General features: G+C 48.0%; 5 protein-coding genes across 8 annotated transcripts; 4 read left to right on the forward strand and 1 right to left on the reverse strand.

Annotated features, from left to right (window-relative positions):
* Window positions 1–545: 545 nt before the first annotated feature.
* LOC115405074 (protein THEM6-like) lies at window positions 546–2,825 on the forward strand. Its single transcript, XM_030114515.1, has 3 exons — window positions 546–613; window positions 1,844–2,349; window positions 2,448–2,825. The coding sequence occupies exons 2-3, from the start codon at window positions 1,846–1,848 to the stop codon at window positions 2,553–2,555; spliced, it is 612 nt and encodes a 203-aa protein (XP_029970375.1). The 5' UTR covers window positions 546–613; window positions 1,844–1,845; the 3' UTR covers window positions 2,556–2,825.
* A 339-nt stretch (window positions 2,826–3,164) lies between these two features.
* Window positions 3,165–6,283, forward strand: LOC115405075 (protein THEM6-like). Its single transcript, XM_030114516.1, has 3 exons — window positions 3,165–3,255; window positions 4,425–4,929; window positions 5,113–6,283. Exons 2-3 carry the CDS (start codon window positions 4,429–4,431, stop codon window positions 5,218–5,220), a joined length of 609 nt encoding a protein of 202 aa, XP_029970376.1. The 5' UTR covers window positions 3,165–3,255; window positions 4,425–4,428; the 3' UTR covers window positions 5,221–6,283.
* A 463-nt stretch (window positions 6,284–6,746) lies between these two features.
* LOC115405071 (tripartite motif-containing protein 29-like) lies at window positions 6,747–11,611 on the forward strand. Its single transcript, XM_030114511.1, has 7 exons — window positions 6,747–7,464; window positions 9,707–9,802; window positions 9,881–10,114; window positions 10,185–10,344; window positions 10,418–10,519; window positions 10,671–10,769; window positions 11,360–11,611. The coding sequence occupies exons 1-7, from the start codon at window positions 6,862–6,864 to the stop codon at window positions 11,425–11,427; spliced, it is 1,362 nt and encodes a 453-aa protein (XP_029970371.1). The 5' UTR covers window positions 6,747–6,861; the 3' UTR covers window positions 11,428–11,611.
* Window positions 11,612–12,392: 781 nt separating this feature from the next.
* LOC115405070 (E3 ubiquitin/ISG15 ligase TRIM25-like) lies at window positions 12,393–15,459 on the forward strand. Of its 2 annotated transcripts, none has more exons than XM_030114507.1 (8): window positions 12,393–12,996; window positions 13,096–13,182; window positions 13,261–13,494; window positions 13,763–13,922; window positions 14,008–14,058; window positions 14,357–14,404; window positions 14,534–14,596; window positions 14,667–15,459. In XM_030114507.1, the coding sequence occupies exons 1-8, from the start codon at window positions 12,409–12,411 to the stop codon at window positions 15,197–15,199; spliced, it is 1,764 nt and encodes a 587-aa protein (XP_029970367.1). In that variant the 5' UTR covers window positions 12,393–12,408; the 3' UTR covers window positions 15,200–15,459. The 2 variants fall into 2 exon arrangements, with proteins under 2 accessions (XP_029970367.1, XP_029970368.1); XM_030114508.1 differs by having other exon boundaries at window positions 14,537–14,596.
* On the reverse strand, window positions 15,206–23,876 carry eef1da (eukaryotic translation elongation factor 1 delta a (guanine nucleotide exchange protein)). Of its 3 annotated transcripts, none has more exons than XM_030114514.1 (8): window positions 23,769–23,790; window positions 20,400–20,520; window positions 17,600–17,656; window positions 16,981–17,059; window positions 16,669–16,763; window positions 16,232–16,432; window positions 15,866–16,060; window positions 15,206–15,362 (listed from the first exon to the last, which is right to left on the reverse strand). In XM_030114514.1, exons 2-8 carry the CDS (start codon window positions 20,511–20,513, stop codon window positions 15,324–15,326), a joined length of 780 nt encoding a protein of 259 aa, XP_029970374.1. In that variant the 5' UTR covers window positions 20,514–20,520; window positions 23,769–23,790; the 3' UTR covers window positions 15,206–15,323. The 3 variants fall into 3 exon arrangements, with proteins under 3 accessions (XP_029970374.1, XP_029970372.1, XP_029970373.1); XM_030114512.1 differs by lacking the exon at window positions 23,769–23,790 and adding an exon at window positions 23,446–23,464; XM_030114513.1 differs by lacking the exon at window positions 17,600–17,656 and having other exon boundaries at window positions 15,207–15,362; window positions 23,769–23,876.
* Between the last annotated feature and the right edge of the window lie 1,910 nt (window positions 23,877–25,786).

The raw sequence follows: 25,786 nt of genomic DNA on the forward strand, positions 1-25,786 counted from the left end.
TCAGAATTTAGCTTTATGTTGAAATTGGAGTCATTTTTGGTACTAATTTTGAAACATTTTGCAAAAAAATCTGCATTTTCATCACATATACTCTGTGCCACAGCAATGAAAATGTTAAAGTTTCCATTTAGAGGTTATTGAGGTGCTATTTTAGCTCACTCCTTCATTTGCTCACTCATTTCAGCTCACACTAAATGAAATCGGACTGTGCGGTATGTGGCCCCTGAACTAGCATGTATTTGACACACCTGCTGTAAGAGGTCAACTGAGAAAGAAAGGCATATAAATAAGATGTTAAATTGGCCTAAAGTGAAAAGTCATATCAAAAGCAGAACTCTCAAAATTCTGAATAATTCCAATGATAATGATGATTTCGTAGGATAATATTTATTTTCTGTAGATTTTAAATTGTAATGAGAGAAGATTTCTATAAAATACAATAAAATTTATATTGAAAAAAAGCCAGCGTGATTCCTCGCGTGCAGGTTGATTGAGTGACGGGTCAGCCAATCAGCAACGCCCCTTCTGGTGACGTCATTTGTTGACAGGAAGTAAGTGAACAGCGCTTCCAGAATGTCGACTCTGCACATTTGAGGGGAAACAGGTGAAACAGGTGAGTGTCGATCCCTCTGTTGCTATCTCACGTTAGTTATTGACATGTATATCTAACCGCGAGTAATCTGATTACTCTCAGCAGCAAATTGAGGCTCCGCAAGGGGGAAAGACCAACTTTGGTCACTGTCCTGGGGCGACTGCACACATTTCATTTTCACTACCAGGACACATTATTTTATGAAAATAACTAACTGCATGTCTTTGATTTCAGTAATCATGCATGCATCCGTTAGTTTCGCCCACACACTCCTAATTTCTATTGATTCATGATTCAATTTACCTGCAAAATCAGTGATTTATTGAATTTTAGAAATAGGTTGGGCAGGGTGAAAGGAATTGAGACAGAGGTCACCTGTTTCCTGTGTTCTATTCTGGAAGAAAGTGTTGGAAATCAGTGCAAACTTGGGCTTTTAGACTTGATTTGCCCTGAACTGCATGAGCGCTGAAGACGTGCTCTCCTTGCAGATGCAGCCTGCTTTTCTTGCTCAACCAGTCTGCAGCCTCGTGTTTCTCTAGAAGCCTCCATACACCCGAGACCGCAGATCTCTCACTTTGAAAGGGATCGAGCTCGCTAAATTAAAGTAACTGTGATTAATTTGCAATTTCAGCAACGTCATCTTATAAAATATTCAAACTTTTTGAGACCCACAGTTTTAGTTTTGGACTTCCCATCCACATAAGCACTGTATTTTCTCTTTAGGCCCCATTTACATTAACATTTCAAGTGAAAACACGTTATTTCTGAGTTTTTGTTTTATAAAAATATCATGTTTCTACAGAAACATTTACATTGACAATATGACAAAATGACAATAACGTTTTATTGTCATTGTCCATCAAGTCGCCCGTGCAGAACTATTCACTGTGGTCGTGATGTGCACGATTAGTGTGGCAGTGTTTCAGAAAACTTGCATTTTCATCCATCTACACAAAGACAGAGCGTTTTCAAAAAGTTCCACTTGGAAGTTGTTTTCTAAAAAAATGGCATTTTCATTGACTCCAGTACCATTGTTGTGTAAATGGACGTCCAAAACACAACCACAGTTTTCCTTCACTTGGAGACATTTTTTTTGTCAGTGAGGCCTTCAGATCAGTTTTCTATCCAGAACAAACCTTCACAATGTGGGAATACTGCTTTCTACCACAAGGTTGTGTCAACACAAACCAGAACATTCCAGTCCTGATGGATTAACTCCCATCATTCTCTCCCTGTTTCTCCTTCCCTCAGACATGTGGTGGCTGCTGTGGCTGCTCGCCGTCCTGCTGGTTCTGTTCACCTGCCTGGACGTGTGGTACTTCCTGCGGGTGGGCGCGGTGTTCCTGCGGTCCTGGTTCCAGCCTCCGGTCTGGGACGTCACGGCGGAGCAGGTGCTGACGGGCCGGGTCACCCCGAGGGACATCGACATGTGCCACATGAACAACGCCCGCTACCTCCGAGAGTGCGACATGGGCCGCTGCTCCCTCTTCATGCGCAACGGGGTCTTCAAAGCGCTGCGGGCCCTCAAGGCCTCGCTGGTGGTGGGGGCCACCACCATCCATTTCCGCAGGGCCCTGTGCATCGCGGAGGCCTACGAGCTGCGGAGCCGCATCGTCAGCTGGGACGACAAAGCCTTTTACCTGGAGCAGAGATTTGTCTCGACGAAAGACGGCTTGGTGTGTGCGATCATGTACTGCAAGATGAATATCGTACGCTCCAGTCCGGACCAGATCATGCAGCACCTGTGCAAGAGAAAGGTACAAAAATATATTTTTATATATATTTTTTTAAACGTAGAGTCAATTTAATAGCCCGAGCAGCTGAGGAAGTGAACTTTGTGTTTTCGCTCTTGCAGGTGGAGTGTCCTGAGTTTCCAGAAGACCTCCAGCACTGGCTCAACTTCATCTCGGCCAGCAGCCAGGCTCTCCGTGCTGAGAGCGGACTCGAGGAGAAGAACAAATAGGACATTGCTTGCCGAGCGACAGATGCTGGGACACCCAGCTCACCGGCTCTGAAGTCTTCAGGGAGAAAGACAGAGATCTTCTCTACCATTACATGACTTGAACACGCGTGCCTTTTTTCTTTAAAGAGGCAAATGCTCAGAGATGTGAAACTCTCAAACACACTAATTGTTTACAGAGATCATGTTGGTTATATTTAACTAAGCTGTGCGATTGTATGACGTGTTCGACCTTGTATATTGACAGCAATAAATATAAACTAAATGCTTTTTTGGAAATCATTTGTGACAGTCTTCCTGTTTACTGGGGTCACTGGGCTTCTTCTCAAACCATCTCGAGCTCCAGGCTGTAACTGGACCCCTGTTGTTTCTGGTTCATGTGTAATCACAGTGGCACACACTGGACCAACTATGAACAGCTTAAGCAAAAAAAAAAAAAAAAAAATGTAATTTGATTTCACTTACTGGTGATTTTTTTTTTTTTTGCTTTGTTTTCTTTTCTTTTTTTTTTGTGGAAAATACATAAATTTTAATTTTAAGTTTAAATGACCAGAAGCAGACGTCACTTCAAACGCGCCGACCGAGCCACACCGGCCGGCTGACCAATCAGACCTCGTGACGTCACTCACCCGGAAGTGGTGCTGATCTGCCGGTTTCTGGAAGTCGCGGCTCATCGATGGTAGCGCAGTCTTCAGGGCGCACGGTGAGTTTTATCGCCACGGAAGCTCCTACATGTCGAGGTTACGGTCGCTGCAGGGATTGTGAAGGGGAAGATAAAAGAACCGAGAGTGAAGCTCTGCGCTCGGAGCGGGTCCGCAGCGGGCCAGGGGCTGCTAGCCGCTAGGCTAACGGGATTTGGCTGTGACAGCAGGTTCGCGTTCGCTCCCCTCAAGGTTGAAACGTTTCTGAAACATGCTGCCCGCAGCTTTTTCTACAGCAGAGTGCAAACTCAGAGAGGAAAACAAGCACAGGCCTGAAGACTGTCCTGCTCCACCGCGGTGTTGCTAATGAGGGCAAAGCTGCAGGTAGTTTATTCATGAAGTGAGCATCATGCGTTCAAAATCAAAAAAGAAGTAGCATCTATCATCGACATCTATAATGGACTAAAATCCACAGTTATATGTTTTTACTAATATTACTTCTTCTTCAGAGGTTGTAAAGTTCGATGATCATGAGGTGACATTCAAAATTTTGTCTGAAGACAATTCTGATAACAGACATAAAATTATCTTTCATGCAAATTTATCTCCCTAGCACCATTCAGACACTATGAAATTCACAATGCTTCACGAAGACATAAAGGAAATATATCTAAACAAGGCAATTAAGAAAGGTTTAAATAGGAGACTAAAGTCAAATCTTCATTCGGATAAAGGTTTTAAAGAAGTGGCAGCAGGAAACCACGGATGAGGAGCGAAGGAACTGAGAGCTGCGTCACCCTGTTTCCTCTGAGTCTGGGAACAATGAGTAAACCTCTTCCTGAGGACCTCAGGGGTCTGGGTGGTTCCTATTCCACGTGTGATGCTGTGATGTATTTCAGCCAAAGATCATTCAGATTAAAGCTTCAGAAGAAGTGAGGTTTTGAAGTGGATCCTTTGACACACATGCAGCCAGAGCAGGGATTGAGTCTCAGGTGTAATGTGTTCCACCCTCTTTGTGTTTGTGAGATGTCCGGATGAGATTGTTTACTGGTGAGATTAGCAATGCATGAGCAGGTTTCTCTGAATATTGTTTGATCAGAAATCCTTCAATTCCTGCATTATTTTTCAAAATGTTGTTCTGTCATGTAAACGGGGCCTCAGAATAGTTTTCTACCTGCAGTACTGGATGTGCAGCAGATCCTTCATGGTCGTCTCGGTTCTGTGGTTGCAGAGAGATGTTGCTGCTGGTGCTGCTCGCCCTCCTCCTGCTCTTCTGCAGCCTGGACGTGTGGTACTTCCTGCGGGGGGCCCAGGTCTTCGTGCAGACCCTGTTCCAGCCCAGGATATGGGACATCCTGGCCGAGCAGAGCTTCGACGGCATGGTGCTGCCCCACGACCTGGACTACATGGGCCACATGAATAACTCCCGCTACCTGCGGGAGTGTGACTTTGCCCGCTTCCACCATTGCATGAGAAACGGCCTGTTCATGGGCTCGCGCAAACTGGGCGCCAGGATGGTGGTGGGCGCCTCCACGATCCGCTACCGCCGCTCCCTGGCGTTCCGCGAGGCTTTCGAGATCCGGACAAAAGTGGTGGGCTGGGACGACAAGGCGTTTTACCTAGAGCAGCGCTTCGTGTCCAAGAGGGACGGCTTTGTGTCCGCCGTCATGCTCTGCAGGCAGAACGTGGTGCGCAGCAGCCCAGAGACCCTCATCGAGTTCATCTGCAAGAAAAAGGTGAGCTCTGGGTTCAGAGGACTGTGGTCCATCTGCAATTACTGAGCATTACCGACTGATTCATCTGTTATTAGAGAGTGAAACTGTCGAAATATTGGATGTTGTGGGCTGATGTGATGCAGATCTCGTCCTCAGTTTGTCTAAAACGTGTCTCCTTGCATGATTTTTTTCCTTTGCCTGCAGATTGAGTGCCCCGAGTTTCCTGAGGACCTCAAACACTGGATCAGCTACATTTCAGCCAGCAGCCAGGCTCTGAGAGCGGAGAGCGGACTGGAGGACAAGAACAAGTGAAGGAACATATCAGAGCACTGCACCTCCACATACAGTAGCTACACACACACACACACACACACACACACACAAGCCACACAGTTTGGTTGACGATGTCAGTTGACTTCCAGATTTCCACATTTACGTCTCGTTCGGCATCGATCTGCGCAGCTGCGTGTTTTCACGATAGAGAAGCTCATTATGAAAACTTGAATCTCATAGTCTAAAATCCACTGTTTGCATCGCCATCGCAATTTAACCGGGGAAAACAACTCGGTTTAATCGTCTTCGTGTGACGCATCTTCATTGTCAGTTAGCTCGAGAACAGCATGTAGCTTGATGTGGGGTGTAACGGAAAAACCTCGGTTCACAAACTAAAACGTATCGAAGTTAAGATCTGGACTTCCTGCAGGATTTAAAACTGAAATATTTCCAGTGGTTTAAAACTATATTTTAAAAAAGGGATTATATCTTGTGAACCACTGCACCCCGAAGCTTTATCTTCTACTAGCATCGATGCATGTTATGAAACAAAGAGCCCAAGTATTTATTTTGTGCCTGTTTCTCGTAGATTAGGGAGTTATTGCGTTTAATATTCACTTGTGATGAACTACTGACATCAGTTTGACTCTTTCCATCAGTATTATTTGCACAAACGAGCGAAAAAAATCAAACTCTTCGAAACACTCCTGAAGGGAACCCATCCTCACGACGGTTTCGGTCTCCAGGACCTCGTGCATGTGGTTTTAAAAGAGCAAAATGCTTGAGTTCTGACCGACGGGAAGTTGCTGGCAACTTTTGGACCTCTGCCTACGCACAGCGAACGTCCGACCAGCGTTCGGAAACATCTGCGACCTTATCGTCTGCGCTTCAGTTTGCGACCAAAGTAATGTATTGTTGAGTGTGTTTTTGGAGGAGAGATTGTTTATATTCAACTGACCACTGAATCTTGAAGGATGTGATTGAAATTATGCATTGTCTCTTTATATTCCATTTATTATTTATAATTTATTGAATTATATCCACGCACTGAAGTTTATTTATTGTGTCAATGCATTTTGAATTAAAAATGCTCTGGAAACGGTGTTGGAGTGATGAGTTTTCTTTAAGTAGCGGATATTGTACTGTTAGAATAAAAACATTTTCTGGGAAATTGTGAGTTTGGTGACTTTGTCAGTATCCAGGCCACTGCATTTGAGTTAGCAGCCGTTTTACTAATGACGCCACCCTGATGATCTGGAGCATTGTTGTCCAGGAACACCAAACTACGTCTGTGTTGTTCATGCAGCGGCATAACAAACATCTTTGACATAAAAAAAATGAAAAGCTTCTTTTTTTTTTCCCTTCGAAAATGTGTATAATTATGAAAAAGTAAAAACATCTAATCTTTTTAAATATTTTTGAGATTACAAGCTACTTTAGGATTCAAGAATGAAACGAACTATTTTAAAATATTTCAGTTTATAGTAAATGACAAATATATAAGTTTTAGGTTCATTTATTTTGACGGTAATAAAATCTAACTTTTATTTTGAAAACGCATTTCCGCTGTCGTCACGGTGGCCACGCCCCCTCGACCACTGTCTCATCCTGTAAACAAAGCGAAAGCTCCGTCTGGACCTCCGTTACCCGCCGTCGGTTCGGCCCTCAGAGACCCGGACCATGGCTCAGGAGGCCGGCGTGGTCCTGGACCGGGACCACTTCAACTGCTCCATCTGCCTGGACACGCTGCGGGGCCCGGTGACCATCCCCTGCGGACACAGCTACTGCTCCGGCTGCATCCAGAACTACTGGGACCAGGACGACTTCCTGGGGGTGTTCGTGTGTCCGCAGTGCCGCCAGAGCTTCAGCCCGCGGCCGCCGCTCGCCAGGAACACGGTGCTGGCCGACGTGGTGGACCGCTTCAAGCGGACGGGGCTCCAGGAGGCCGCCGCCTCCGACGCCGGGCCCGCGCTGGCCCAGGCCGGCGACGTGGAGTGCGACGTGTGCGCCGGGAGCAAGAACAAGGCCGTGCGGTCGTGTCTGGTGTGCCTGGCCTCCTACTGCGAGCTGCACGTCCAGCCGCACTACGAGTCCGCCGCCTTCAAGAAGCACAAGCTGGTGGCGGCGTCCCGGCGGCTGCAGGACGCGCTGTGCCCGCGGCACGACAAGCTGCTGGAGGTCTACTGCCGCACCGACCGCCGCTGCATCTGCTACCTGTGTCTGACGGACGAGCACAAGGGCCACGACACGGTGCTGGCGGAGGAGGAGACGCAGCACAAACAGGTGCGCCGCACGCGACACGCACGCGTTCCCGTGTTTTCCTGCTGTTTCACAGCCGTACTGGAAGAATACACAGATTTAAAGGGACCATTTCTCACGTGAGCGCTGTGGTTTAATGGGGAGAGGGTGCAGCAGCAGCACCCTCTGGCGGCCTGTGGAGGAACTGCAGCCCACAACAGTCCTGTTCCAGCGCGGCTGTTATCAGTTTGTTTTATATCATGTTTATTACCTCCGCCAGAGGTTATGTAATCACTGCGGCTTGTTGGTTTGTTAGCAACATTACAGAAAAAGTTATGGACGGATTGCAATGAAACTTTGTGGAAAGGTGGGTCTTGGGCTAACTTAGAATCCATTAAATATTGGTGATGATCCGGATCACTGTCTGGATCCAGGAATTTTTTTTTAAAGGATTCTTTATCATTGAGAGATAGGGAGTCTTTGACATAGTTGGGGATAACTCAACAATAAATAACAAGGGGGCTTAGCAAAAAATTACAGTATAAGTTCTTCAATGACTCTAAGAGATATCAGCTGCTGATCCAGATCAGGAAGTATTCCGGATACCAGGATCCAGAACAGACAAAAACAGGGGGATTCCGGAGTGTCAGTCACTGTGAGGAAACACATTGAGATATGAACATGCAACAAACGGTTTTCTCCCAGACATTGTTTGTGTTGTGGAGAAATAAAATGTTTTTTTTAGTATTTACGGTGTTCTTATTGTTGTTGGTGACTGATTTGAGCTGTGGCGGAGGTCTGAGTCTGAGTGCCACATTCTAGTTATGTTTTATCATAATAATCGACGATATTCAAACACTTATAACTTCATTGTAAATTCCAGTCCCAGTTATTATCTTTTCATTATTGTCACTGAATTTTTTTTTATTGTATTATTACCTTTCACATTGTTTTGCTCCTCTCTTGCAGCAGTGAAAATAAAATAAAAGGATTATCAATTTATACTAATGGCAGGGAAATTTCACATGTTGCAGCAGTAAAACAGGTTTAGATGATAAACAAAGCACTGCATCTACAATGCATGATAGTATATACAGGATATTAGGTCATTAGTGCACAATATTAAAGACAATAAGCAGTGTGTGTGTATATATATATATATATATATATATATATATATATATATATATATATATATATATATATATATACTGGAGTAAATATAAACTCAGAACCTAGTCGAAGGTTCAGGACCTCAGACAGAAAACATCCTGAGATTGAGTTAACTTCATCAGACGAGGAGATAAATCATGTTACTGACAAACCACACCGTCTCCAGACTCTCCGGCTGCCTCCACAGCTTCAGCCGGTTGAAGTCATGTGAGGGGGATTGTCTCTGTTTGTCCTGTGATGAACTGATGGCCTGTCAGGAGAGTGCATATCTTCATCTGTAGGAAAACTGAATCGAGATGTACATGTGACTCCTGGGGTTGTTTACAGAAAACAGCGCAGCCTGACATGCAGAGCAGAGGGTTTTCAGGGGTTCAGTAAGAATTCTAAACTTTTTTGAGATGATGGAAACAGCGCTGCTTTCAGCCTCGTTCTCCATCCCATTTCACACAGAGTGTAACAAAGCAAATAACTTAATAATTTAACAATAAAATAGTAAAAGATTTTTTGACCATGATCGAGTGTTTCATAATGTTCCTGTCAAACCAAAAAAAGGCTTTTATTTCAAGACATTCGATTATATTTATGCATTATTACAACATTGAAAGGATTCTTTTGATACTAGTTGAGTCGTGTGATGGAGTCACTTTAAATAACTACAGAATTTGCATGTTATTATGTTATGAGCTTTATTCAGGACAGTTCAATTACATTTTTTTTCAATAGCACCAAATACAACCAGGTCATCTCAAGGCACTTTCACAGAGAAAAATCCAACAATTCCTTATGACTAAACATAAAGAAAGGTGGAAATGAAGGGGAAAAAAGGCCTGAAATATGACATTATTGCCTGGTATTGTTAAAAAAAAGAAACACTTTTTCCAAATGTTCACCTCTTTTTACTTGTTTCCACACCAGAAAATGTACTTTCCTTGATCCCACCAGCATGTTAATAAGTTATTTCCAAAGGAGGAGCCTCAGTCAGAAGTTGATTGTATATCCGGTGATGTTATAGACTAACTGTCAGAATCTGGGAAGTAGCAACTTTTGAATTAGCAGCTGGAAAGACTCGGTGAAGAGTGAGTTTAACGTCCAGCGCGTCTCCCTTCGTCCTCAGAGGAAGCTCGGCGACATGAAGCAGAGCTCCCAGCTGAGGACCCAGCAGTTGGAGAAGGACGCCCAGGAGCTCAGACAGGCCATTTTCTCTCTCATGGTAAAGTGCTGCGTAGCTGTTGGGCCGCTGTCTCGCGGTCGTGGGACGCTCACCCCTCTACTCCGTGTCTCCCTACAGCGATCGTCTCGGACTGTGGCCGAGGAGAGCGACGCCATCTTCACCGAGCTGATCCGCTCCCTGGAGCTCAAGCGCTTCGAGGTGCGGGAGCTGATCAGCGCCCAGGAGAAGGCGGCGGTCGGCGAGGCCGAGCGCCTGCTGGAGAAGGTCCAGAAGGAGATCGGCGAGCTGAAGAGGACGGAGGCCGAGCTGGACGAGCTGTCCCGCACTGAGGACCCCGTCCAGTTCCTGCAGGTACCGGCTCAGACCGGTTCTGGTTCTGCTGGTCCTTCTGCCTCGGCCCTCACCTTCCCTCTGCGTTCAGAACTTTCAGGCTCTCCACGACCCTCCCCCGCCGTCGGCCTCGCCAGCGGTCAACTCCTACCAGAAGCTGACCTTCAGCCCGGTGATCACGGCCGTGGCGGACTTCAAGGCGCTGCTGCAGGAGGTGTGCCAGGGAGGCTTCGTCTGCATCTACGAGAGAGGTAGAAACTGTTATCCCGTCTGTGCCGCCGCCGCCGCCGGCCGTCCGCTCACGTCTCCGTCCATCCGTTGCAGTGAGGGACGTCGCCATCGTGGACCCTCAGCGGGAGGAGGGGCAGAGCGACATGGCGCTGGGCGGCGCCGGCGGGGCGGCCGAGCACAGCGCGGCGGCCACAGGTGGGTCAGCTGTCAGCGAGATGGCGAGAATTATCAGAATATGCTTCACTGGTTGATCCTGATCGCTTTGATTTGCCGTCACGAGGAAATCTATGCTCAAACTGGAGTCGTTTGACTCATATGACCTGACTGTCCGCCGTGTGTCTCGCAGCGAGTCCTCCCGTCGGCCTGGACCAGAGCCCCGTCAACCCCCTCAACCCGTTCCTCAGCCCTGCAGCCAGCGCGCCCACCTTCGCCTTCCAGCCGTTAGGTAAATGAAGCCGTCTGAGCGTTTGCTTAAAATCTATAGCCTTCATGATTCGAACCGCCACCGCGACCTAAATAACTCTGCCCCAAAAACACGTCTGATTGAGACAAAAGCTTATCGACTTTTACAGAATAACTGTTTTAAATATTGATCAAATCTGAATTTTATGTTGCATTCATGAAAAAAAACAAATGTCATGATTAAATGTTGACATTTTGTATGTATTTGACCTTGTTCACATGTTTTTTGCACTATAAGCTGTTTCAGGTTTATATTTGAGGGTTGTAGGTGTTTTTGCTGTATCAGCCATATTAAACTATTGAACCAATCTTTTTTTCATGAGTCTCACCTGCCTAATAAATGTTAGAGGTAAACGGTAAAAGCTACATTAAAAATTCAAATGAAAATCTATATTTCTATTTACGGAAGCAGCAGGGAGCGACTGTAGAGGAGCTAAAGAGCCAGCGTTCTCTCTGTGGCTTCAGCTGGACCGGACACATCCCTGTCCTCTTCAGTATTTTATTTACCTTCAGTTTCAGATTTCTGGTAGTTTTTTGTGACATCAGCTTGACGTTCTGCCGTGTCCGCTTCAGGCTTCAAGCTGTCGTCGGGATCCAGACAGAGACACGTGCAGCGCCGTGCACACCCCCGCAGGAAGTGACCGCCACCGGCCTGGACCAGCACCTCAAACAGCACCTGCTATTTTCCACAGGATCATATGTTTTATTTCACTTTGAGTTTTTATTCTCTTCTTATGTGTTTTTCATCTTGAAAGAAAAGTCTGATTGTCATTCATTTTCATTTTTTTTTTAAAAAAAGAGTGTTAAATTAAAAATCAGACTCAACTTTCTCAGTTTTTTTTTCTCTCTCACACACACACTTACGGAGCCACAAGCTTTTTAACCTCTCTGCAGTGACTCCATAAAGCTTTCTCAAAATTATGCTTAAAGCATTTTAAAGAAAGGTCCCTACTGTATTGGTTTCTTTTTTTCTCTTTATTATACTTTATAAATCAGTGACTGAACCCAGATTTGATGCACTAAACTCAAAAACAGACCAACATTGGCACAGACATCATGACTGGTGAGAATTTTAATAAAATGTAGCTTCAAACATAACATAGGCTACCTGCCAGGAGGCCCTGCTGATGAAACGGTCTGAACTCAAACTGTTTGGATTTTAGTTCCTGTCGTCTGCCTGCTCTCATCTGAATGGAAAAAGACAGTTAAAACCATCAAAGTTGATGTTTTATTTATGTTTGAGTCGTCTCAGAGGCCACTGCTCTCAGTCACAGTGCCACCTGGGGGCGGGGCCATGAAACAGGAAGTGAATAAACACCCTGAACATGGTCTGAGGAAAGCGACAGGCAGATCTGGTAACCTTGACCAAGTCACTGTAGCGTCCTGAAAGCTTCTTAGTCCAGAAAACAAAGCGTGGAGCGGCTGGAGGTGTGTCTAGACTGTGGGTGTCGTCCGTCCTCGGGTCGGTGACTCAGCAGAAATAAGCCTGTACCTTTAAAAGAAACAATGCTGGTGGGACGGTTCCTGTCAAGTTTGTGAGCCGTGATTGGCTGCTCAGGTGAAACCTGAGACGTGTGATCAGCACACCTGGGAGCCCCGCCCTGAGTCCACAGAGCAGGATCATGGCCTCCCCCGCCGTCTCCGTGGAGCAGCTGTGCTGCCCGGTGTGCCTGGAGGTCCTGAGGGAGCCGGTCACCGTCCCCTGCGGACACAGCTACTGCCTGCGCTGCATCCAGGGCTTCTGGGACAGCCCCAAGCAGAGGGGGCGCTACAGCTGCCCCCAGTGCCGGCAGCTGTTCAGCCCCAGACCCGCGCTGAGCCGCAACACGGTCCTGGGGGAGCTGGTGGAGACGCTTCAGAGGGGCAGGACGGTCCCGGTCCCACCCCCGACCCGGCCCCTGCCCCGGCCCCAGGGAGTCGGCTGCAGCGTCTGCTCGCCCGGGGGCAGCAGGGCCCTGAAGTCCTGCCTGGTGTGCCTGCGCTCCTACTGCGGGCCCCACCTGAGGGTCCACGAGGAGCGCTTCCGCCGAGACCCCCACAAGCTGATCCCGGCCTCGGACCACCTGCGGGAGAAGCTGTGCCCGGAGCACGGGAAGCTGCTGCGCCTCTACTGCCTCACGCACCAGCAGTGTGTGTGCTCGCAGTGTGCGAGGGAAGGCCACCGGGGCCACCACACCGTCACCGTGGACGACCAGAGGGCCACGCAACAGGTGGGTCCGAACCCCCCCATCCTACACCCGTCACCGGGACGCAAGGTGGTGATCAAAGGTAGAACAAATGCTAACCCACTGATCTGTTTCCTGTCTCAGAAAAGACTGGAGGATTCGTCTTCCGAGTCTTTGCAGAGGCTGAAGGAGGCGGAGAGGGAGCTGAAATACATGATCAGATTGGTGAAGGTGAGCGGACCCCCCCCCCCACCCCAATCCGACCCCTCTGGATGAGGCGCCGTGGTAACAAAGGCCGCCGTTCCGCAGCACTCCACGGAGGCCGCCATCGACGAGAGCGAGAGGATCTTCTCCAAGATGATCCGGTCCATCGAGAAGGAGGGCCGGGAGCTGAAGGACCTGCTCCGAGCCGAGGAGAGGCTGGCCGTCAGGGAGGCCGAGGACGTGCTGGACAAGGTCCAGCGGGAGATCGCAGCGCTCCAGAGGACGGACGCAGAGCTGCAGAAGCTGTCGGCCACCGACGACCACGTCTACTTCATCCAGGTAGTCGATCCATCCACGATATCGCTATATCTAACTTTGGGTTGAGTCCCAGCTGACTGTCAAAGGAACAGTTTGTTCCCTGGTTACACGACCATGAACGGCTCAAAGTATTTCTAAATAAGTTTGAAAACCAACGGAGTGGTTTTTCCTAGTCTAACCAGTCACATGCACAAAGAGAACGGTACGACGTAAATATTCAGGCTCCTTCAGTCGTCTTTCTGGGTCCACTTCATCGTTCCCTCCGTCTTCTGTTCATGCGCCTCAACAGAAAAGCAAATCCCTTCGTTTTCCTGCCAAGACAGTGGAGATCCCCAACACGGAGGAGCTCCCCTATGTGATGTATAAGAGCCTGCGAGGGGCTCTGACTGACCTGAAGAACAGTCTGAAGGAGACATTTCAGCAAGAATTCAGCAGAATATCTAAGAAGGGTACGTTCTCCTCATCGCTGAGGAGCGAGAAGTTAAATCAGATGTGGAGTCACGAACAACTGCTGATAGCGATTTGTATTTATAGAAACTTCACTGAAGGAAGGCAGCAAACCGAGAGCCTCGGAAAACACTAAAGGTACGTCTCTGTGCCGGCTAGTTTTTAATAGCTTTATATGCTAGTAAGTTTGGCAACTGCACCTTTCAGTAAACATTTCTAAAGACAGATTTATGTGTCTGGAAACACGGAACACAGACGTGTTTCTGAGCTCACAGCTCCAACATCCATGAATCCAGCAGCAGCAGAAGCTGACAGTAGTTCTCTGGTTCCCTGCTGGTGCTCATCGGGCCAAAGTCTTTCACATCAGTCGTTCGGTTATTCCTCAACCGTGACTTGTTCAAGCGCTGCTTTCTCTGATTCTCTCCGTTTTCCACAGAACCTGTTAACCCTGACACAACCACACAGCCCAGCATCTCACACACGGGTTTGTGGGGACATTTTTCTTATCTTCTGACTCTGAACATATTTTACTTTCCAGTATAATTCTCTACTGTTCATATACTAGATTGTGCAGTATTCATTAACACGGTACTATATTTCCTTTGTCTTCCAGCAGCAGAAGACCTGAACGCACTTTACGACCTGGAGCCACAGACCAGAGCGGATTTACTCCAATGTGAGTTTGATGATCGGCTTGTCCGTGCGCTCTGATCGGTCCGCGGTGTTCATCCACGCCCTCTGTGCAGATTACAACAACATCGCGCTGGACCCCAACACGGCCAACCCGTACCTGTGGCTGGCCGAGGGCAGCCAGGCGGTGACCACGCTGTCGGAGGCTCAGCCCTACCCGGACCACCCGGACCGCTTCGGCAGCTGGGCCCAGGTGCTGTGCCGGGCCGGCATGGCGGGCCGCTGCTACTGGGAGGTGGAGTGGGAGGGACGCGTCTCCATCTGCGTCTGCTACAAGAGCATGAGCCGGAAGGGGCGGGGCGACGACAGCAAGATGGGCCACAACGCCAAGTCCTGGAGCCTGGACTGCTCGGACACGCTGTGCACGTTTCACCACGACCGGCACAGCGTCAGAGTCCCGGCCGCCTGCTGGCGCAGGATCGGGGTCTTCCTGGACTTCCGGGCCGGGACCCTGTCCTTCTACAACGTGTCGGACCCCATGCTGCAGCTGCATAAGGTCCAGACCTCCTTCAGCCAGCCGCTCTACCCGGGGTTCTGGGTGGGGCTGGGCTCCAGTCTGCGGCTCCGCTGGATGAGAGCGCCAGAATGAATCCAACAACCGCAGGAGGAATCAAGGCCAGGCGGATTTTTGTGCTCAAAACTTTGCTTTTTATTAACCGTGTGAGCCGCGAGCAGCAGCAACGCTTTGGTGGAGCAGGTGGAGAAGACGGAGCTCAGATCTTATTGAAGGCGGCGACGTCCACGCTCTGGACCTGCAGAGGAACAACGCGCTGGTTATTTGACTGCATTTGTTACAAGAGTTACACACAAAGCTGGTTTGCGCAGAGGTCTTTCAGTAAATTAAATATAACTGAATTTAAAACGTATTTCTGCTCTTGTTTCCAGTCTGACTCCACAGTGGCTGAATGGTATTTAAAACACTGAATCACGTTCCATACACTAACTCAGAATGACTAAAGTGTGTGTGTGTGTGTGTGTGTGTGTGTGTGTGTGTGTGTGTGTGTGAGAGAGCTCATCAGTGAGCGCGAGAACAGATTTTAAGACTTAATCTAGTTTCTGAATTTTCTACACAAAAGTGGATGAACATGTTGAGATTGAGAAGCAGTGCTGCTCTCTTTAAAAACATGAAAACTAAAAGGTTTGGCTGCTGTACAGCCTGGCCTCACAGGAGCATTTTCCAAAGACGAGGAGATTACAGCCACAGCTTCAGGAGCTGTGTTTAAGGCTCTGCAGGAAAATGAACACTTCTACTCACGTAGTCCTCAAACTTGGTGATCTCCTCCTCCAGGAGGTCTGTGCCCACTTTGTCGTCCTCCACCACGCAGTTGATCTGCAGCTTCTTGATGCCGTAGCCGACGGGCAGCAGCTTGGACGCCCCCCACAGGAGCCCGTCCACCTGCACCGAGCGCACGCACTCCTCCAGCTTGGCCATGTCCGTCTCGTCGTCCCACTGAGCAGACACGGAGCGCCCACATTAACACGCTGCAGTCGCTTCTGACCCGCTCTGTGGTGTTTATTAGGTCTGCAATACCACTTTGTGCCACAAGGTGGCGTTTTGAGTTGACGCTAAAGAAATGAATCATTGTCACAAAATTTTTTTAAAAAAAATGAAGATACTTACGGGCTTAACGTCCAGCAGGATCGACGACTTGGCGATGAGGGCGGGCTTCTTGGCCTTCTTGGCTGCGTACGCGTCCACACGCTCCTGCTTGAGGCGCGCCGTCTCTTCGTCGTCCTCGTCACTGCCGAACAGGTCCATGTCATCGTCGTCATCCTCGTCGTCGTCGCCGTTCTCCACCCTCACCTGCTGGGTCGGAGCAGCCTGGACGATTCAGGCGGGAACAGACAGAAAAGAACAGAACTGTCACACAAACAGACGGGGAAACTTCGATCTTCACATTTTTACTTGACTGAAAAAACAAACACTAAATAAGGTCTAAGTGCAAATATGGTTTATGAGCAGTTTCCTTATGGATCCTAAGATCAAGAACCTGATCTGGGATTAAGCTACCGTCCTACAGCCGAGTCTGATCTGCTTCTGCGACGGTGAGGTTGTACCTTAGAAGAGGGGACGGCTGCTGCTGAGGGAGATTTCTCCAGGAAGGCCACTCTGGACTCCAGCTTCTGCAGCGCCGCCCTCATGTCCTGCACCACTAACACACACAAACACACACACACAGCAGTGTTACACTCATGCTGAATAATATGACTTAATGCGATTAAAGCATCTTTAATCAGGAAGAGCCACTGTGATTTGAAATTATAATTTGATGATGTACGAGAACTGGAAGTAAAAATTACATAACTGTGAACAGCAGCCTGTGGTTCACACACACACACACACGCGCGCGCGCGCACACACAAACACACCTTTGTGTAGGGTTTGGTTCTCCAGCTCCAGGGTCTTCATGCGGGACACCAGCTCCTGATCTCCTCCATGTGAGGACGACTGTGGGGGAAACAGAGCCGTCAGCAGGGGGCGCTGTGCACGTTCAAGCAGACGGAGCTTACATATCCAGAGATGAGCGTGATTCAACCCAAGCATTGAATTAAGAGCAAGCGCAAAAAAAAAAAAATTAAAACACAAAGTGATGCGGGAACACGACACCATGCACGGGTGAAATCAGTCACACGGTGCTGGGGTTAAAATCACGGCCCTGCTCCCTGTTTAGTCAGAGTCAATTCGACCGTCAGCTCGACTCCCTCTGCTGTGGAGAAGTGGAGGACTGAGCGCTCTCCCATTCTCCAGCAGCGTGTTAGAGGCTGAACGCTGGGGAGACTCCTAAAACTCCAATCTGATCATTGAACAGCGGTGAGAAGCCCCCGCTTTCAGCCTTTTTATCAAAACAAGACACACATTGATCAGCTCATTCGACCCAAATACTCCCCAAAAATTAAGGATGAAATCAAGGCTGCAGAATGCGAGCGGGACGGTGACACTGCAGAGCCGCACACTGCACGCCCGGGCCTCATGCAGCGCACCACTTACATTTCTGTGCTGCCGCTTCTGCGGGCGCCCTTTAGCGGCGTGCGGACCGGTTCTCGCCTGCCAGGGCCGGCCGGGGGTTACAGGGGAAATACAGACAACAGACAAGACAGGCAGATGTAGGTACCGACTCAGGGTCTGGTTTAGGAGCCGCTTTACGGAAGGCTTCGGTGTTGCAACAACACGATCGACAAGCCATTAAATCTCAAACCGATGACAGAAGTATGAAGACAAACACAATCTGACACATGACTGAAGAGGAGGTCTGCTTGGTGCTGCTGGAAAGTTTCACTTTTATACGAGATCTGGATTTTATGCACAGAGAGAAAAACACGTGGTCTCATTCTTTATAAATAACTCCTGTCTGACTGGCTGAAGCAATGTTTGGATTAGTCTCCACAGCTGGAGGTTTTCTCAGCCATCGGCTGGTTTTATCGTCAGGTGTGTCAACAGAGGGAACTTGGTCTGACCTCGGGACAGATAATCGGCATGCGGTGACCCAGAGTGTGACGAAGGACGACTTTCTGCTCTCACACCAAACCTTTCACTGGTGATGTTGAACCGAGACTTTAACAGACACTGTTTCATGGCAGGTTAACACACACGCTGCGTTTGACCTTCAGCTTTGTTCATACTGGCTGGTTGAAAGCTGTATTAAAGGAACTTAAGGCAACTTTACAAAATTTACCTCAGTGCTGCCGCGACAGGCGCTGTGGGTATGGGAGGTGGCACGGGAGCGCGCACAAACACTTCCGGTGCGCGTCAAGCCCTAGTGTAGGCGCTGCGTAGGGTGCTACGTACACGGCGTAGGAACGGCGTCGCTGTGACGGGGAAGCATACTGAGGCTTTTACAGACTGTCTGTCTTCACAGCACTGCACCAGGGATGCAGTGTTTGAGTCCGTGTCCACGGCGGCCATGTTCTTCCTGTTCGGCAACGCGCATACAGCGTCAATTCACGTCACATCCCCACGACTGCGCGGGAAATTCGGACCCCGAACTGCAACAAATTCTGTGGCACACAGCCTGTATAAGGCAACAGACAGATACACGGATTGGCCTGTTAGTTTAGGTTTTTAATGCTTCACGACCCGTTAGCATTGAATCAACTGGAAATGCATGTGTAGTTTTTCACAAATTTTGCCTTAAGTCCCTTTAAGTAGGATTATAAGAGGAAAGTAAGTCTGCAGACTGTAGCATACCAACAGTGATCTTCAAATCTTACACTCTTCTCAATTCATTAAACTATATTAAAACATTAAACAAATAATTAGACTTTGGAAGCGATTTCAACTACTTGCAGTATTTCACACATTTTAAACTAATTTCAGTGGATGAACAAATCACTAAATTTCTATATGTGCACAATACAAAATGTTTTATCCTCTAACATCAGCAAATGCGTATCGTTTGATTGTAACGTCATGGATAACATCAGCTCAGGAATCTGTGCTCGAGGCTACATGTTTAACACCGCGACACCAACTACTTGAATTACTTTGACTTACAATTTCTGTTTTGCATTTTTCCCCCAATAATGCTTAGTAATGTCGTATGTCATGCTCATTGTATTCCTTTAAAAAAAGAACATTTGCAGCAGCATTTTGGGAGGATTTGGTCTCATTTTCATGAAAAACACTGTTTTCAGACACATTTGTATAAAAACTCAGATATGAAAGCTGTGCTACAGAAAACCGCTTCAGTATTTAGAAAAAGACAAACGGTTTAATCGTCCAGATTTAGTGACTTCCGGGCGTCTTGACTGATGCAGTCGGATTTTGCGTTGCGGCTGAAAGGACTGAAGGGTGCTCCTGTTCTTTGGGGATTTAGCATCACGTCCTGCATTTTGGCGGCAGACACTGAAACACAAGCTCAACGGGACGACTCGACCTCAGACTCTGTTCTGGCACTGAACTCGAGCTCGCTCTGGAAACTCTGTTGACGTAATCTCGTTTCACTCTAAACATATTAAAGAGAGTTGTTGTGATGAGGAGGACCGTCCCGCTGCGCTGTGGACATGACCGTCCCACTAATCCCTCTGTGTGCAGACTCCGGCGCTCGGGACTGTGAGGAGCGCAGACAGCTGCCAAACCACCTGACCCCGGCCGCAAGGAACAGCCGCTTCTAAATCGAGCGGCCCGGCTGGCATGCAGCTGCCGCGCCGCCGTTGACTCAACGCCGCGAAGCCGCCGGTCACAGCGAAAGGGCAGCGAGGGAAACTGAGCCGAGCCGCCGAACGCCGGGCCGCGGAGAGGGCGTGTGGAGAGGAATGCTACGCTAAAAACCGAACCCGAACAACACGGCTGAAACTGAATCTTCAAGTGCTAAACTACGACTGGAGGCCGGCTTCACGTCTTCTGAAGGCGTCCAACGGTTGATACATCAAGATTGGCTTTATTTTGAAATTGAAGTCAAATTTCGTGGAAATGGTTTGACTTTGTTTAAATATTGATATTGTCATCATGTTCACTCTGAGCCACAATAAAGGAAAACGTAAAGTTTATATATACACTCAGGATGACGCTGGACGCTCTGTGACCCCTGAACTGAAACTCCTGCTGAGTGGAATCAGATTTCTTGCAGCTCTACCGTCTGAGAGAAAACTTCAGCAGGCAGTAAATTTAACACACTGCAGAGAGAAACCTCCACACACCGGATCAGAATTCACACTGGAACCAAAAAGAAAACTAATATTACTGACACTGCTGAGTGTGGGGGTGTTCTCTCCGTGTCGACTCGTCCACGTGGCAGAGTGACTGGTTACATAACGGGCGCCCTTCGGTCGGCTCCTGCGTGCGCTCTCACCTGGTGCTGGGGGGCGGGGCCATTGGCGCCCTCGTAGAAGCGTCTCTCCGCCTCGTCGTAGCGGTGCTTGTCGAACCAGATGTTCTCGGAGGCGAGGCACTGCAGTCCGCTCATGTTGGCGCTGGGGGGGGAAAGGGGGCGGGGTTTGGGAGAGAGGTTAGTAGACGCTCGACGCCGCGTCGCCCGCTGTCTGGCATCTTATCTGGCCGGAGAGTGTCCGCCGGGCGTTACGGTGAGTGACTGAGCCACACCACACCGCTGGATTAGGGCGACGCTGCAGGCATGCACACGCACACGCACAGTTTGGCATCAGACTGACGCTGAAAACGGTTTTAACAAAAGTAACCAGCAAGCCGACGTGACGACGACAAGAGAAACCATGTCATTAAAGACAAACATTTGAAACCCCCCCAGCAGACACGACGACACATTCCTCACCCAGACAGAGCTGCCTGCTCTGCAGAGTGGGGATTACAGGACAAAGGCTGGGCGGGCGGCGAGCGGCGAGCCCCCCCAGCCCCCCATCACAGGAAAAAACCACAGGCTGTCAGCAGGATGCACATCGCAGCGGAGGTGACGGCGACGCGTCACGCTCCACACAGAGGAGAGGAACAAACCGCCTCCTGCTTTCCAACACGAGTTAAGAGCGACCGACAGGAAGTGCAGACAGACGACAGAAACCAGAGAGCGGCGGCGATCAGTCAACCTCAAACACACATCAGGTCGCCGCCACGCCCTCTGAACGGAGTCATACTTGTCCCATCTGGACCGGCCCTCCGTCTCGGAGAGGCCCCTCTTCCTCGGCTGGGGGCCCCGGCCGCCTCTGCCCCCCTGCTCCGTCTCGGAGGAGGTGCGGTAGCGGCCCCGGCTGGACTGGCGGTGCGGCGTTCCCGAGGCCCTCACGGTGGTGACGCCGTGGTCGCGCCTCGAGTGGAAGGTGAGGGCCCCCCGGGTGTTGGGGCTCCGCGGGGACGAGGGGTACCGATGGAGGTGGTTGCTCTCCGCCTGCTCGTAGGAGCCGCGGTGGCCCCACGCGGCCTCGCCGTGCACGCCGTACAGGACGGGGCTCTGGCCGTAGGAGCCGCTCGCCATGGGCGAGGAGCTCAGCCAGTCGTCCTCGGGGCCGGAGCTCTCGGACTGGGACACCCTGACGGGGCGGCGCAGCCTCCCGAACTGCAGGTTGTCGCCGCTGATGATGCCTCGGTCTGCGGCGGCGCCCTGCCGGAAGGCGCCCACGGGAACGGCGCCTTGAGGGGCGCCTCTAGGGTGACGGTTCGGCCAAGACTGATCCATTCCTCAACCACGGGGCGGTCTCCGTCTCTCTCCCTTACTCACTTGCGTGCCAGAAAAGAACAGAAGCAGCCGACGGAAGCTGGTGGCATTAGTCGAGTATGAAGTTAGTGCCGCGGTCTAACTCGCTGGTTAGCAACAAAAAAACCCACAAATCGTCCGATTTGTGAAACCAATGTGGTCTCGAAGCCAAAGAGACGGCGGATTGATCAAACAGCCGCAGACTGCAACAAGAAGCGGGCTCAGAATGAGCCGAGGCGACGTGGGAACAGACCAACGGGCGCTGATAAAGCCAGGTGCCGCCCACCCAGGTTCAACGATCAATCCCACATTGCACTTTCAGAGCAAACAAGGCAAAATGTAACCCAGGTTATCACGGACGAGGGGTCGACGTGGCCCGCAATCCGGTTAGGACGTGCCTGAACACCGCTTTCTTCTGCATCAAGTCACTGGATGCTTTTCACACGCACACGCACACACACACGTCGTCACATCTTAGAGTTCTGGTTAGTCTCCCGTTTTTAGGGTTCTACACGCAATTCAGTGAAATTAACAACCGAATCTGATAAAACTGGCTCAGAATATCAGGACTGATGTTCCACCGTCTCTCAGGAGGATTATTTACCGTTCATAAGTCAGGCATTTGTTTCCTTCCGTGTCTCACTGTTTAAGTGTTTCAAACAAAGCTTTGAAGCCAACACACACACACACACACACACACTTCATACTGCAGACATTACAAGTGGCTGTTTGCGCTCTCTGCTTGTCAGGTAAATTCAGATGACATGCACCGATATGTCGACACAGAGCTGACAACATGGCGGAGGTGTGACAGCAGCAGTGCGTTTACAGGCAAACGGCAAAAACAGCCACATTTCAGGCGTCAAATCAGAGCACTGAACTCTACACACACCTGCTCACACACTGCTGAGGTGATTTATCCTCTTCTGACAGATTATTTGATAAACCTGCTAAACCCTCAGGCATCACTTTCATTCACAGACTCAAGATATTAAGACAAAATGCTATTTTTCCCCTGCATGATGGGTTGATCATATTCTCAAATACTGAATGTTAACCTTTAAATCACACGTGTCTAACTCCGGTCCTCGAGGGCCGACGTCCTGCACGCTTCAGATCTCTCCCAGTTGCAACACAGCTGAGTGCTGTGAGAGCTCAGCTCATTATTACTGGGCTTTTTTTCTTTTTTTTTTAAAGGCTCAGAGTTAACATCAACATGAGGCTGAGGTGAGCTGAAGCAGAAAGACATCTAAAACATGCGGGACGCACCGCAGTTTGACTCCCTTCGTTTAAATATCAATAACTTTTTCTTTAAAAATGGGAAACTAATTTTTATATGACAAATATTGGTGTTCAAAGATTTTCAGAATGTTGAAAATATCAAAGATTAGTTCACTTTTAGGAGTGTGTCTGGATATTTACTACATCTGACATCCTTTCAGGGCAAAACTTCCCCCATAAGTTCCACATTTTAATCTTAAATTTGGTCTGGCATTGTGTAAAGTTTGGGTACCAAAGTGGAGAGCTCTAACTGAAGGTGTGTTTTTTTAATCGCTAAACTCGGTTCTCATCAGAAGTGAAATTATTCATATCTTCTGATCAAAAATACCGCAGACATACAATGCACTTACGAGTGCTAACCCTCCTAAATCATGAAAGTCCGGATGCATTAAATGAGCCTTGCAGAGAGAAGCGGCCCTGGACCAGGACTGGTGTGAACAGCATCCATACTCACCTGAGAGCTGCACTGAGAGCTAGCAGAGAGAGAAACACAGTGAGGACACTCAGCCGCTGGATGCTGCTGATTTTACAGGTTTCCCGCTACTCGGGGTCAAACAGCGAGCAGGAAATGTTTGCTCAGAGCGATAATTTAGTGATAAGAGCAGCTGGCTCCGAGCTACAAGTTGCCGCACAAGTTTTTGACAGCCCTCCCAACTTGCACTCGTCCTGAACACGTGGCGACAAAAAGCCACAAATTCACGCCTGCTCGCGCGCTTCGCCGACTTTGCTCCCCAGCTCGTGACTAAGGTTGCGAAAATACAACTTTATCGCACTTACTGGTGTGTTTTATGGCGTTTTATCGCTCGATAATCGAGTCTTTGCGTGCTCCCTCGGCTCTAATCCGACGGTGGAAGAGGACTCGCATTACCGGGCGGCCCGTATTCATCAGCGGCGGGGGGGGGGGGGCGCGCTCCCGATTTTCACCGGAGTGTCGACGATAGCAAGGCTCGTTTTCCAAATTTAGAAAACGAACTAGTATAAATAAAAATAACACACGGATTAAAAATGTGAAAAGATGGGAAACCGTTGTTTGACCTAAATTATGCGGGTTAATATTGGTATGATCCATTCTGAGAAAAGACTTCGTTTCCCATGATGCACTGCGAACAACAGGCTCCACTTCCGACAGTTTGCTTTCAGTGTAGTATTACAGATTATTTACTTTTTCACATTTAAACTGTGGATCAGGTTCTTATCAATGAGAATCAAGTAACCAGTTTATTGTGTTTTCAAATATTAATATCAATAATGGTAATAAAAACAGACATATTTCTGAAAAATGACCTCATGACAGATTGTACACATTGTACCCTGCCACAGTTTTACGTGAGCAGCTCCAAGGAATCTACTATTTATAACGCCAGACAGCTTAAAATACAATTCCTTCATATTAAGAACATGAAAATCCACTATTTTTGAAGTCACAAAGAATAAAGCCACAAGTCCTAAAGTCAAACACATTAAAATGTACAACTCTTAAAGTTTAGAACATTAGTACTTGTGAATCCTGATGCACCACAGATGTAAAAAAATGTCAAAATCCACCCTTCCTAACGCAAAAAAATAACTATTCTCAAAGTAAAAAAAAAAAAAAAAAATTAAATTTTTACCATTCTTATAGTCAGAAACACTGAAATACCCAATCAACGTCAAAAACAATGAAATTTACGGTTTTCAAAGTCTAAAAACTGAAAACACCCTGTGACCCTGGACTGGTCTAGTGGTTCGACAGATTGCCGCTTTTATTGCAACGTGTTAAAGAAAGAGAACAGTGATAAAAACATGCAATTTCAACCAAGAAGCATTTTTTTTTTTTCATTTTTATTGTTATAGTTGTTTTAACAGTTAATGCAATTGGATGTTAAAATCTAGTGCACATATATTAAACACATTAATATTTCAGAATAACTGAAGCTAAGATAACAGAGCCATTTTGTATTCTTCTTTGTTACTCCCTGGAGTTTAAGAAACAAAAAAAAAGCAAACTACACCAAAAATTAGAAAAACCCATCTAACAGGCTGTTTAAAGCAACAAGGCATTATTGTCCACACATTTTTATAAGACATGGGTTATAATGTTTAAAAGATACCGTTATGAGAAGCAGCATGAGGGATGGTGGACACAGGAACTAACCTGGGAAATGTCTCCATCTTTGACATGATAACATGCACTGTGAGTTCACAGGACTTTTTAAATCCCCCTTCTGGAAACTTTAGAGACCCCACCATGGTCTGTTCAAAATGTGAGATGAATGTTGATTTTACTTCTTGCATGGTGTACACAATTTGATATGAAACTCCATATTTCAAAGATGATGTGTCAGGACTCTTGATTTAACTTGTCATTGACTGACTGATTGATTCATTGATCTTATTATTTAATGGACAGGAAGAGGACTCTTCAAATGGAAAAACACCAGTAGAACATCAGTTTTACGTTGAAAAGTATTCTGACTTCTTCGTTTCACATGCACAATCTATCTCAAATGCCTGTTTTTTATTTGAATCCCTGGCTCTACATATTGAAACCAACTGAGTACTCTGATTTACAATCAGGTCCTGAATCCTATCTACCACTTGTCAAACAATTAACCTAAATTTGACCAAACCACAGACTGAACATAAAACATGTCTTCATCTCAAAGACCATTTTTGTCCCCATGTTGACACAAGGCCTCATGGGTAATTTTGCGATCGGGTTTAAGTTCCCACCTGGATGGAAAACAAGAATCTAATAACAATGGGGTTCTTTTACCAAACCTCACGAGGCAGACTCAGAGGATCAGCTTGGTGGG

Source organism: Salarias fasciatus, chromosome 18 (genome assembly GCF_902148845.1).
Source record: "Salarias fasciatus chromosome 18, fSalaFa1.1, whole genome shotgun sequence".
Taxonomy (NCBI): domain Eukaryota; kingdom Metazoa; phylum Chordata; class Actinopteri; order Blenniiformes; family Blenniidae; genus Salarias; species Salarias fasciatus.

Bases quoted from the DNA above. Each gene is read 5' to 3' on its own strand.
- LOC115405071 (XM_030114511.1), top strand. From the start codon at position 6,862: ATGGCTCAGGAGGCCGGCGTGGTCCTGGACCGGGACCACTTCAACTGC. The intron at 7,465-9,706 runs GTGCGCCGCACG...CTTCGTCCTCAG, and splicing joins AGGAGACGCAGCACAAACAG to AGGAAGCTCGGCGACATGAA. The intron at 10,520-10,670 runs GTGGGTCAGCTG...TGTGTCTCGCAG, and splicing joins GCACAGCGCGGCGGCCACAG to CGAGTCCTCCCGTCGGCCTG.
- LOC115405075 (XM_030114516.1), top strand. From the start codon at position 4,429: ATGTTGCTGCTGGTGCTGCTCGCCCTCCTCCTGCTCTTCTGCAGCCTG. The intron at 4,930-5,112 runs GTGAGCTCTGGG...CTTTGCCTGCAG, and splicing joins AGTTCATCTGCAAGAAAAAG to ATTGAGTGCCCCGAGTTTCC.
- LOC115405070 (XM_030114507.1), top strand. From the start codon at position 12,409: ATGGCCTCCCCCGCCGTCTCCGTGGAGCAGCTGTGCTGCCCGGTGTGC. The intron at 13,495-13,762 runs GTAGTCGATCCA...GCGCCTCAACAG, and splicing joins ACCACGTCTACTTCATCCAG to AAAAGCAAATCCCTTCGTTT. The intron at 14,597-14,666 runs GTGAGTTTGATG...CCCTCTGTGCAG, and splicing joins CAGAGCGGATTTACTCCAAT to ATTACAACAACATCGCGCTG.
- eef1da (XM_030114514.1), bottom strand. From the start codon at position 20,513: ATGAGCGGACTGCAGTGCCTCGCCTCCGAGAACATCTGGTTCGACAAG. The intron at 16,433-16,668 runs GTACAACCTCAC...TGAATCGTCCAG, and splicing joins CAGCCGTCCCCTCTTCTAAG to GCTGCTCCGACCCAGCAGGT. The intron at 15,363-15,865 runs GTGAGTAGAAGT...GTTCCTCTGCAG, and splicing joins TCACCAAGTTTGAGGACTAC to GTCCAGAGCGTGGACGTCGC.
- LOC115405074 (XM_030114515.1), top strand. From the start codon at position 1,846: ATGTGGTGGCTGCTGTGGCTGCTCGCCGTCCTGCTGGTTCTGTTCACC. The intron at 2,350-2,447 runs GTACAAAAATAT...TCGCTCTTGCAG, and splicing joins AGCACCTGTGCAAGAGAAAG to GTGGAGTGTCCTGAGTTTCC.